Source organism: Scyliorhinus torazame, chromosome 10 (assembly GCF_047496885.1).
Source record: "Scyliorhinus torazame isolate Kashiwa2021f chromosome 10, sScyTor2.1, whole genome shotgun sequence".
In the NCBI taxonomy this organism is placed as follows: domain Eukaryota; kingdom Metazoa; phylum Chordata; class Chondrichthyes; order Carcharhiniformes; family Scyliorhinidae; genus Scyliorhinus; species Scyliorhinus torazame.
The window spans coordinates 203,753,083-203,765,511 of NC_092716.1; the positions used below are offsets into that span (position 1 = coordinate 203,753,083).

Here is a 12,429-nt window from a genome sequence, read left to right on the forward strand (position 1 = left end):
ACGTGTGGATCTCTGTCCAGTCATGAGCGATTTGGATCCCCAGGTAGCGGAATTTGTATTGGGCCTGTTTAAACGGCAGCCCCTCCAGCTCTGCTCCTCCCCCTTGCAAGTTCACTGGGAAAATTTCGCATTTGCTCAGGTTAAGTTTGTAGCCCGAGAAGGCTCCTAACTCTTTCAAGAGCACCGTGATTCCTTCCATGCTGCTTCAGGTCAGAGATGAAGAGGAGCTAGTCATCTGCACAGAGCAAGACTCTGTGCTCTCTGCATCCTCTCCGGATCCCTTTCCAATTCTTTGCTGCCCAAAGTGGGATCGCTAAGGGCGAGCTGCAGTGGGGAAAATGGGCATCCCTGCCTCGTGCCTCTGTGCAGCTGGAAGTAGCTAGAGCTGGTGTTATTTGTCCGTCTGCTTGCCTTGGGAGCATTGTACAGGAGTTTCACACAGAGGGTTAACCCTGTACCTAGCCCGAACCGCTCCAGTACCTCTATGATCTACTTCCATTCAACTCCGCCGAAGGCCTTTTCAGCGTCCAGGGAGACAATCACCTCAGATGTTCTCTCCCCGGATGGGGTCATGATCACATTCAGCATCTGCCTGATTTTCGATGTTAGCTGTCTACCCTTGATAAAGCCTGTCTGGTCTTCTGCTACCACCTTTGGTATGCAGTCCTTCACCCTTTAGGCTAGGATCTTGGCCAATATTTTCGCCTCTGCATTTAGCACCAAGATGAGTCTGTAGGAACCGCAATCTATTGGGTCTTAGTCTTTCTTAGGTATCGGTGAGATTGAGGCTCATGCTAGCATAGGCGGCAATGTGCCCCTCGCCAGCGAACCTGTGAACATCTCCCGCAGGTGCGGGACCATTGCTGTCGCAAATCTTTTGCAGAAGTCCGCTGGGAACCCGTCTGGTCCCTGTTGTGTTATGCTTCTTCGTGTAGCATAAGCTGCTTCCTTCATGTATGTTTTGACAAAGGAAGCTCCCGACTCGGAGACAGGTTTAACACATTTATTGAACAGTTAACAATTCTCCTACTTGAGTTCGACTCTCCTGCTAATCTAACTGTGGTCACTCAGTCTAACTAAACCAGTCTGCTCTAAGCCACGTGCTGGGTCTGATGCTTCTGATCAACCCTGATGTACTCTCTAGATGTCTGTCTGTGGTAATGCCACCTCTGGGTGTCTTGACTGCTCATTGGTTGTGTCTTATTCTAAGTGTTCATTAGCTGCATGTTTGCATATCATGACATCTCCGGTGCTCCCTCTAGTGTTTACTTAGTTGTAATGTATTTACATTAACCCCTTGTGTTTCTACAGTGATGCATATCACCACATCCCCCCTTTTCTCGTGTTACATATTTTCTGTGCTTGGTTAAAGAAAATTGAACAAAATAGGTAGATAAGTGATGACATGTACGAGTCATGATGACAGTGATGATTATACAATACCAAATAATATGTATGAGTCCAAAGTTCATGAATTTATATGGTCGAGTGGCTTTCTTGTTTTGTTATTGAAGTGTCGATGTTGATGTTGTCATTTCCTTGTGAACGTCGTCAGTGTCCCTGTGCTTAAGGAACCAAGAAGTCATCAGGAGGTGTTCAAATGGTCAAATCATTTCATTGTCTGATTTGGACTCTTTTTTTTAATGCTTGTGGTAGCGATTCTTGATGTCATCTTTACTGTCTGACCTGGACTGGTATCTGTGTTTGCGGTATTGATGCCGCATGTCAGCTGCCTTGAAAGCTGGTCTGCTTGTTTGTAGTGGAGCAAACGTGAATTTGTAAGATGCGTTATCATGCCGTGGTATGTCTGCACACTTGCCATTGTCTTAAGCTGTGCTGTCACAGTGTCCTGCATTTGCAGAGTTATACCATGTTGTACCAGTTATTGTTCCAGTGTTGTTGGTTTTGTCGTGCTTGTTGTTGACGTTGGTGCCTTTGGTACGCTTCTTGTTGTTGTTTTTGTAGGTTTTGTTGTTGTGTTTGTTGCGCTCAATGACCATTCCGAGTGGAGAATTCGAGTCCTTCACAAAGTTACTTGTGTCAGTGTCCTTTGTGGCATCTGCTGTTTCATTGAGCGTTTCGTCTTTGATTCCTCGGTGCTCCCCATCTGGTGTCCGTTCTGGTTCACTTGAATCATCTTTGGTTTCTTGATGCTCCTCGTCTAGAGTCAAAATGTTCAAGATTTCATTTTCTGGTGGAGAGGCTCGAGTGGATGAGGTTTCAATTGACGTGGTCGCACTGGATGCACTAGTAGTCGCACTTTGATTGTCGAGTGCCTCTGTACATACGAGCTGAGATCTGTCAGTCTCGCTGTGATGTTGCATCTTGTAGAATTGTGATGCCTTCGTCATTTGTCTCACATACAGTGGGTAGACCTTCAGTGTCTTCTTGTAGGTTAGATGATCTGGGTAGACTGTCAGAGTCTTCTTCTGGTGGCTCAAATAATCTGGGTAGACTGTCATAGTCTTTCTGTTGTTCACGTGAGCATGGCAGACTTGCATCGTCTGCTGCTGGTTGCTCAGATAAGGTGGATAGACCTTCATGGTCTTGTTCATGCATGGACTGCGCTTTGGAGTCTTGAGTTGCTCCCATTGTGGAGTCTGTCAACGAGCTCGCTATGGAGGCTTGTGTCGCTCTCTCTGTGGAGTCTGGCATCTTTCCCTGTGTGGAGTCGTGCAGTGGTCTCGCTGTGAAGTCGATCTGTGCGCTCTCAACGGAGTCGTGTAGTGGTCTCGCTGTGGAGTCTTTCACCGCTTTCTGTGCGGAGTCGGGGACTCTTCATGGTGCGTGGACCACTCTCTGTGTGGAGTCGGGGACTCTTTGTGGTGCGTAGACCACTTTTCGTGTGGCATCAGGCCACTCTCTGTGGGCTTCGTCTTCATGTGTATTTGACAGGTTGCTGTCATCCAATGTATTGACGATCTGCCATGGCATCATGGTATTGGATTAATCTACCATGAGTAGAGTCGTGTTGAGCTTTGCAACCGTGTTGCTGATGCTGTGATCAGCATATCCGAATAACTCAGCAATGTCTGAGTAGTATTCTTCGATAAACTAATTACCTTTGTTTGTTTCGGTATTGTCATTGCGCTCACTGTGTCCAAGGAAGAAATCATCATCTGAGTAGTAGTCTTCAAGGACCAAATCATCTCTTTGGGCGGTGCTAATTGCTTGTTGAAGGGTTCTGCGGAGGTTATTTTCACCTACTGGACGAAGCTCAGGCATTCTGCTGTCTTTCGTGGTGAAAGAATTGTGTTTTCTGGCTTTAAAACTCTTCTTCACTATTTTCGGACATTTCCCCTTTAAGTGGGCGTGGTCTGGGGCCTCTGACATCACGGCACTCGTGACGAAAAGCGTAGGAATGGATTGTGCATGTGCAAATTGCTTTTCCTTTACTGTGTGCTCTTTTTGCAGTGCGCATGCGTGGCTTCTCACGCATGCGCAAAATACTGTTTTGCCGTTTCGCGTCGTCTGAGGAACTGCGCATGTGCGGACTGGGCCGGCTGGATACGCGCAAAATGGCTGCTAATCAAAAATGCCGTTTGCTTCTGTTGCATCCCTACCTCTGCCTCGTGGTGATTATAGGAGCCAGTTATACCGATTTCTTTTGTGTTTACCTTGCAGTAGTTTTCAAACTTGTCCAGGACTGTCTGGAAGTCTTTTTTGTCCTGCCCTTTGGAGTATTTGAAGGAGTTGCAGATCTCTGTTGCATGCTCACCCGCAATGGTGAGTAGAAGAGCTATCTTTCTAGCATCGGCCACGCCATTTCGGTCAGCTGCTTCCAGGTAAAACTGATATCTCTGCTTGAATGCAATCCAGTTGGCACTAAGATTGCCGTGGTACCTGAGTTGCTGAGGAACCGGAATCTCACTCATCTTGCCTGGGTGCTGTTGCTGGTTGTCCCGGATCTTGCTGAGTTGAACTAAATAGATTGAACAGGCACTACTGGTACCATGATGTGTTATGCTTTTTTGTGTACCATAAGCTGCTTCCTTGATGTACGCTTTGACAAAGGACGCTCCGACTCGGAGATGGGTTTGATACATTTATTGAACAGTTAACAATTCTCCTACTTGAGTTCGACTCTCCTGCTAATCTAACTGTGGTCACTCAGTCTAACTAAACCAGTCTGCTCTAAGCCACATGCTGGGTCTGATGCTTCTGATCAACCCTGATGTACTCTCTAGATGTCTGTCTGTGGAAAGAGACAGAGCATGTGTGCCCTGTCCTTTTATATGGGTTGTGTAATGCCCCCTTGTGGTAATGCGACCTCTGGGTGTCTTGACTGCTCATCGGTTGTGTTCTATTCTAAGTGTTCATTAGCTGCATGTTTGCATATCATGACATCTCCGGTGCTCCCTCTAGTGTTTACTTAGTTGTAGTGTATTTACATTAACCCCTTGTGTATATACGGTGATACATATCACCACAGTCCCGACGCCTTCCCCACCTGCATGGAGCTAATATTCTCCAGGATCTCCCCCAGTTCTAGCGATGCTTCCAGGCCCCGTCTCCTGTCCTCCCCCATGATTGGCATGTCCATCAAGGAACAGCTTCGTCCCCGAGTCCCCTGCTGGGGGCTTTGAGGTGTACAGCCCTTGGTAGAAGGCCTCAAACGCATCCTTATGACCTTATACGGATCCACTATTAATTTGCATTGCTATCCCTAATCTGGGCTATTTCCCTCGTGGCTGCCTCCCTTCTCAGCTGGTGAGCCAGCAGACGGCCAACCTTGTCTCCGTGTTTGTACAGGGTCCCCCGTGCCTGGCGGATTTGGTGCTCTGCTTTCCTCGTGGAGAGCAGGTCAAAGTCCATCTGTAGCTTTTTCCTTTCCACCAGAGTCCTATGGTTGGGTCCTCGGAGTATCGCTGGTCTAGTATGGAGTCGAGAGGGCAGCACGGTGGCGCAGTGGGTTAGCACTGCGGCCTCACGGCGCTGTCCCAGGTTAGATCCCGGCTCTGGGTCACTGTCTGTGTGGAGTTTGCACATTCTCCTCGTGTTTGTGTGGGTTTCGCCCCCACAACCCAAAAATGTGCAAGCTAGGTGGATTGGCCATGCTAAAATTGCCCCTTAATTGGAAAAAAATGAATTGGGTTCTCTAAAACTAAAAAAAAAAAATAGTATGGAGGCGACCAGCTGTTACTTAGCCACCCACTCTTCCCGATCTCTCTGTGCCTTGTAGGCTTTAATTTCACCCCTGATCACAGCTTTCACCGCCTCCCAGAACGTGGAGGATGAAACCTCCCCATTCTGGTCATTAGTAATGTACTCATCAATGGCCTGTGATATCTTCTCGCAGAAAGCCTTATCTGCCAGGAGGGCCGTGTCCACCCTCCATGGGGGGGGGGTTTGGGCACACCCCTTCTCCAACCTCACATCCACGTAATGTGGAACGTGGTCGGAGATTACAATCACGGAATATTCAGCTCTTACCAGCCCTTGAAGCACCGATTTTCCCATTACAAAGTAGATCTGTGAATATACATTGTGTAGTTGGGAGAAGAAGGAGAATTCCTTCTACCCTGGGTGGGTGAACTGCCATGGGCCCACTTCCCCATGAATAGGTTGAGTTCTTTCGCCATATTTGAGGTCTCTCCTGTTTTTGAATTCAAACTGTCTGTCTATGTCGGAGATTTCCGCAATGGTCTTCTTTACGAATTCCATGTCATCCTAGTTGGGAGTGTACACGTTAACAAGGACTATCGGTGCTCCATCTAGGGCACCTCTGAACATGATGTACCATCCCCCTGGGTCGTAACCATCTATGGCGCCATGAACATCGTCCTCTTATTTAGCAGAATGGCTACCTTCATGGCCTTGTCCCGTAGTAGGATTGGTACGTCTGTCTCACCCAGCTCTTCCTTACCCGCAGTCGGTCCTTCTCCCTCAGGTGCATCTCTTGGTGGAAGACTATGTCGGCTTTCATGTTTCTTAGGTGGATGAAGACTCTGGATCTTTTCACTGGGCCATTACGACCCCTGACGTTCCAGGTGACTCCTGATGCGGGTTTTTTGTCCCCCCTGCTCCTGGGGAATCAACCATACTTACCTGGTGGACGCAGTCCTGCACACCGGGGTTTCCCTTTGTTAGGGGGCCATCCAAGATGGCCATGGTCACTGTTCTCCCCATGAGGCAGGGTCTCTGCACTCCGGGGTTTCCCTTTGTCCAGGGGGCAGCCAAGAAGGCCACCAACTGTGAGTTTGCCATGCGGGTGAGCCAGGCACTCCAGGTTTTCCCTTTGTCCGGGGACACTCCAAAGTGGTTGCTTGCAGCACCATTTTGTTCCAAGTTGACAAGTGTGGCCTGTTTAGCCAGCCTTGTGCCCTCCATCCTACTTCATCTATCTCTCCTTATGGAACCTTCTCCCCCCCCCACCCTTTCCTCTTGTTTCTTCCTCTGGTTATCCCTCCGTACACGTCGTCTTCCCTCTCCCCCCCCTTGCTAGGCATTTTCCCCCTTCTGGGGGCGCACCGCAGCCTCTCTCCTGCATGAATCCCTGTGCCAGCTACCTTGCTAGTGTGGTGGCCCCCCTCCCGGGATTTGTTACACTTCCTCCCATTGCCCGGTCTCTGGGCGCCCTGTCCGCCATTTCCCCCACCTTCCCCTGTGCCTTGCTCATCCTTCCCTCTCTTACCTCTTCCGTCCCCAGAACGAGGCAGTGTTCTCCCACGTAAAGCGGTTGCTGTGGCGATGGTTTACTGATGGCTGTACAGAATGTAAAGGGAAACTTTTTTTTACACTGTGCTTTAAGAGTCTCATTCTGCGGGCTCTTCATCGCTGCCCCTGCTACTACTTCTCCAGTCCGTTCTCTGCAACAAACATGTTTGCATCTACAGGGACCGTGAAAAAGTGTTCCCTGCCTTGGTACGTGACCCAGAGCTTGGCTGGGTACAGCATTCCGAATCTTACACCGTTTCTGTACAGCGCGGCCTTTGCTTTATTAAATTCAGCCCGGCGTTTGGCCAGGTCAGCCCTGTGGTGTTGGGTGTTCTGATGTACAGATGAGCCAACACGGTTGCATTTGGTACAACGCTGTTTTATTCTAACATGCTATTTACAGTTCTGTCTTGATACTCTGCACGTGGTGACTCCCTGAGTGTGTTGTTAATCAGGTCCTGTCCTTGTCCTGGTCTCTAGATGGACTGGCCACCAGGTGTCGTGTTTCTTCTCTTATACTGTCTCTGTCCTTGTCTGTGATTGGATGTCGTGTTGTGTGTGCTGATTTGTCTGTTGGTCTGTCTATCATGATGTGTGTGTTTGAATATCATGACAAGCCCCAATGTCCTGATAAAACCGGACCTTGTGACCTTCCCAGCTACAGTTTTTGGACTGCCTGCAGAATTTGTTCCCGGTCCTGGTATCGGTGCATCTTTGCAATTATCGCCCTCGGCTGTTCACTGGTTTTGGGCTTTGGTCGGAGCAACCGGTGTGCTCTGTTGATTTCTGGTGGGTTGGGGAAGCTGTCCCTTCCCACCAAATTGCCCAGCATTTGGGCCACATCGTCTGTGTGAATCCTACCTTCGATCCCCTCCGGTAGGCCCACAATTTGTAGGTTTTGCCGCCTCAACTGGTTCTCCTAGACCTTGACTTTTCCCCTCATGTTGCCCTGTGTCACGACCAGCCTTGCCACCTCCTTTTACAGGGTGACGATCCGGTCGCATTGGCCAGTTGCATCCCGTTCCAGTTCTTCAATTGTTTCCTTCTGTCTTCCAGTCGCTTTTCGGTTGTGTCCAGGGCCACCTGCATGGTCGCCAGAGCTTCGGCAATCCTATTCTTCACCGCAGTTTGTATGTCCGATTTTGTTTCTTCTCGATGTTCCCTCAATTCTCGAGAGAAACATCCTCTACCCATCCCCTGTTGTGGGGGGGGCTTCTTGTGCAACGGGTCGGTCCCTCTCACTCTGGCGAACTCTGAGTTTCACCGCCTTGTGCGTCGCCGGTTCAATCGTTTGCTGTTTGTCCAGGCTTTTTCCACTCCTGGTCTCCACTCGTCCTCTGGACTAGCTGTTGTTTGGCATATTTTCCTCCTTCCGTGCTTTGTTAGTGGTGTGGGGATGCTTTGTGTTGTTTACGGGCATTTTTCGGGCAAAAAGTGCATATATTTCAGGTTCGTGGGAGGAGAGTCACATGATGTGTGACTTCTCAGCACATCCCCATCACCAGAAATCCCCCTCAGCTATTTACAATCTATATTAATGATTTAGATGAAGCGTCTAAGAATAATGCATTTACGTTTACTGATGATACAAAGCTAAGCAGAAACATAAGCTGTGAGGAGGACACAGAGGCTGCAAAGAAATATAGATAGGTTAAGCGAGTGGGCAACAGGTGGCAGATGGAGTATAATGGGTAAATGTGGAGTTATTCACTTTGGTTGTAAAAATAACAAAGAAGAATAGTTTTTGAAAGGTGTGAAACTTGTAAATGTTGATGTTCAGAGATAATTGAGTGCATTTGTCCAAGAAAGGCACAAGGTTAGCATACAGGTACAGCAAGCAATTAGGATGGCTAACGTTGTGTTCGTCTTTATTGCAATGAGACTGAAGTACAGAAATAGAGTCTTGTTACAATTGTGTGGAGTTTTGATGAGAACACATCTGGAATACTGTGTGTAGTTTTGGTCTCCATATTTAAGAAAACATATACTTGCATTGGAGGCGGCGCAGCGAAGGCTCACTAGATTGGTATCTGGGATGAGAGGATTATTCTATTGTGAGTTAACTGGGCCAATCTTCTCTGGAGTAGAAAACTGTAAGGTGATCTCATTGAAACGTTGAAGATTCTGAAGGAGTTGGTAGTGTAGGTGCTGGGAATTTCTATCCGCTGGTCATAGAATCTAAAACAGCCGTAAATAGTCTCAGGGTAAGGAACTGATCATTTAGAACTGAAATGATGTTGTGTTTCAATTAGGCACTTTACAGCCTTCTGGATTCAACATTGAGCTCAATAATTTCAGAAGAATCTCTGTTCCCCCATTTTGTTTCCTTTTCTTTGCATGTGTCAGCCTTAATCTTGTTTTTCTTTTGGATGGCGATTGTTCATTATTCTGCTATTGATATCTCCTCTCGACCCATCTTTTGTTTCTTTACTTATCCTATTACTCTTTGGCTCTGCCCCACCAACTCTTTTGTCATTTAATGTCTCCCATGCTCCATCCTATTAACAGACCTCCCTTTTGTTCGTTTTCCACCCTCCCCCATTTCACTTCCATAAAAGCTGCTACATTTTCCTTGCAGAAAAAAAGGTTGAGAGGAGACTTGATTGAGATATTCAAGATTCTGAATGGTATGGACAGGGAAAATAGTGAGAAACTGTTCCCTTGCAGGATACATCAAGATCTGAGGACGGCATGGTGGCGCAGTGGTTAGCACTGCTGCCTCACGGCGCCGAGGACCCGGGTTCGTTCCCGGCCCGGGGCCACTGTCCATGTGGAGTTTGCGCATTCTCCCCATGTCTGTGTGGGCCTCACCCAAACAACCCAAAGATGTGCAAGGTAGGTTGATCGGCCACGCTAAATTGCCCTTTAATTGGAAAAAAAATTATTGGGTACTCTAAATATATTTTTTTTAAGTACATCTAGAGGGCACAGATTCAAAAAAATGGGCAAAAGGAGTTCTATTGATGTGAGGATTTCTTTTTACACCCAGAGGGTGGTTGGAGTCTGGAATGAACTTCCTGAGAAAGATGGTGGAGGTGGGTTTGATTGAGGTATTCAAAAGGTAATTTGACTGCTATCCGAAAAGAAAGTGTGCAAGATTACGGGGATAAGGCAGGGGAGTGGGACGAGGTAGAATGCTCTTTCAGAGAGACAGTGCAGACTCGATGGGCTGAATGGTCACCTTCTGCCACTGTAAAGATTCTGTGATTTCTATCAGCTCTGATGAAAGTTATCCACTCCAATGGTGCAAACGGTTAGAGTGTGGTACTTATAAAGCTCTGATGAAGGTTCACAACTTGAAACATTGATTGCATTCTCCGTCCACAAATGCTGCCAGACCTGCTGAGTATTTCCAGCATTTTCTGTGTTAATTTTTAATTGATTGTTTTTCAGTAATGTCTTCCTCTTGGGGGAAGGGTACTTGTAACTCAAAGTGTTAGCTCCATTCTCTCTCCACAGATGCTGTCAGAACTGCTAGATTGTCCAGCAGTTTTCTGTTTTTGTTTCAGATTCCAGCATCCACAGTCATTTGCTTTTATCACCTGCCTTTGTTACCTTTAGACCTGTTTATTCCAATGCTGGGCTCCCAACTTGCACCCTCAGTGAATTTGAACTCCTCCAAAACTCTACCCTATTTCTCACTAAGTTTGGTTATCGGGTGGGATTTTCTGGTCGTTGATGCTGGCGGGATATCATGGTTCCGCCGATGGCGCACCCCCACCTCATGTTTTGTGGGATTCAATGGGATACCCCATTGACAATGGCAGGTTCAGACGATCCTGCCGGCAGCCACTGGTGAGCCACCTCCTGTGGAGGGGGAAGAAAATCCTGCCAATTCAGTAAACTACATTGGTTCCCCACTAAACAATGCCTCAAAATATTCTTGATTTAGATTCCTTCCACAGTCTCCCTGTCTCTGTAACATCCTACAGCCTGGCACTCTCCTAAACCTTTACACTCCTCTAATGTTCACCTCTTGTGCGCCACCAGTTGTTTTTTTGCTCCAGCATTAGCAGTTCACTGGGCTCGAAGCTCTGGATTTCCCTTCCTAAATCTCTCTTCTTTTCTGCCCACTTAAAATGCCCCTTCAAACTAACCATTTTAGCCAAGTTTTTGGTTAGGTGTCCTAATCTAGCTCAGTGTCAAATTACGTTTTGCCATGTCTAAGAGCCTACACAAATGCAAATTGGTGATTGTAGAGATATTTGAACAAAAAAAAAGTTGCCTTTATGTAGCGCCCTTCACAATGTTTATGGCCAATTAATTGTTTTTGATGCATCATCACGATTAAGATATTAAGAACGAAATGCAGCAGCAATTAAAGGATATTATGTTTTTCTACAATGTTGACTGAGGGGTAAATATTGGCAAGGTCACCAGTGAACCGGTTGTTCAAAATGTATTGCCATGGGAGCTTTCAGGCCCAACGGAGAGGGCAAACATTACATCCGAAAGGCGGCAATTGTGTTGGACTGGGACTCTGCAGTGGGGTTTGAACCTCACAGCTGAGAGTACTACCCGCTAAAGCACAGCAATCAGGCTGACATTGGTCTCTATTGGCCCATACAGAAACTAGTTAGCGTGCCTTCGGAAGAGATATTGGGCGTGTGCCCCCTCTTTATTTAAAAGTTCACATGGGCGGGCCCAATCCGCTGCGGCGGCGCCCCGGGTTATAATTCGGGTGTTGGCCTCAGTTCCATTTCCCGGGATAATGGCAAGCGTGCGGGAGCGAGCCCGGGTCATGGACTTGACCCTGAAGCTGGCGGCGCTCAGCCCAGCGCGCAGAGCAGGTACATCCACCACCTGTGCCACTTTGTGAATGGTTGACCCCCCCCCCCACCCCCCCACCACGTACACTGCAGCAAGGAAATCCCCCGAACACAACCGTTTCTCAAGCTGTGGACTTTCTCCTCCCTCGCGAATGCGGCACTGGCCGCTCTGTGTGCCACTGGTATTCAGTACCCACTTTCCCATATTGCGCAATGTAACTTTTGTTCTCTCTCTCTGCAGCGCACCCGTTTCAAGGTTAATGGTTAAGTGCAAAGGGGAATGCGCAGGAATTTCTGGTAAAATCCGCTCCGGTCCCAGGGAGCTGTTTACACTGATTGACTGACTGACTGCATCCCCCCCCCCCCCCCCCCCCCACCCACCCACCCAAATCCCACCTAACTCACAACTTACATTCCTTCCCTCGTTTGTTGGTCGACGCCTTTTGTATTTACATCAGCCTCGGTCCACATTCCCTGAGTGGGGATTAATTCCCTGAAGTATTTTCCTGTCGGACACCTCCCACAGTCTGAGGCGAGGGGGTGTGCCACATTCCCTCCTGTGTGTGCGCTTCTATGTAACATTTAAACCATGTCCCGGCCAGCGGAATGGCTCACTCCGGTAAGTTTCAGCGTTTTAATTTTGGACTCTCTCTCTCGGAGTTGAAGCTTGCCGGCCTGTGGCTGTCAGGAGGCGAAGCTGCCGCCAAGTCTGGTGTAACAGGTGTCGCCGCCCGGACCAGGTCCTGAGGTTAATGATCCTGTTCACATCTATATTTAAAAAAAAAAAGGGGGGAGATTCTGGCGACCACCGCAACCCGGGGTTCGCTGTTTTGCCTCCTCCGCCTGACTGGCGAGAAGCGCGGGTTAATGGTCTTTTATTAATACGAGGGAATGTGAAAGAGAACTGCATCCGAAAGGGGGCGGGAGAAATCCCGAGTAATATTTGTATAGCGCCGTTATCGTCCCAAGGTGTTGAGTTCCTCCTTCGGATTCCACAAATCGA

General features: G+C 48.1%; 1 protein-coding gene across 4 annotated transcripts in view; it reads left to right on the forward strand.

The window, feature by feature from the left end:
- The first annotated feature begins 11,353 nt into the window (after nucleotides 1-11,353).
- The window catches only part of depdc7a (DEP domain containing 7, paralog a), a 74,279-nt gene continuing 73,203 nt past the window's right edge, over nucleotides 11,354-12,429 (forward strand). For 3 of the 4 annotated variants that reach the window (XM_072466278.1, XM_072466281.1, XM_072466279.1), the window contains exon 1: nucleotides 11,354-11,447. In XM_072466278.1, coding sequence (XP_072322379.1) covers nucleotides 11,369-11,447 — 79 coding nt within the window. In that variant the 5' untranslated portion in view covers nucleotides 11,354-11,368. Of the gene's footprint in view, nucleotides 11,448-11,880; nucleotides 12,046-12,429 lie in introns of those variants that run through there. The other variant, XM_072466280.1, reaches the window with a different exon arrangement.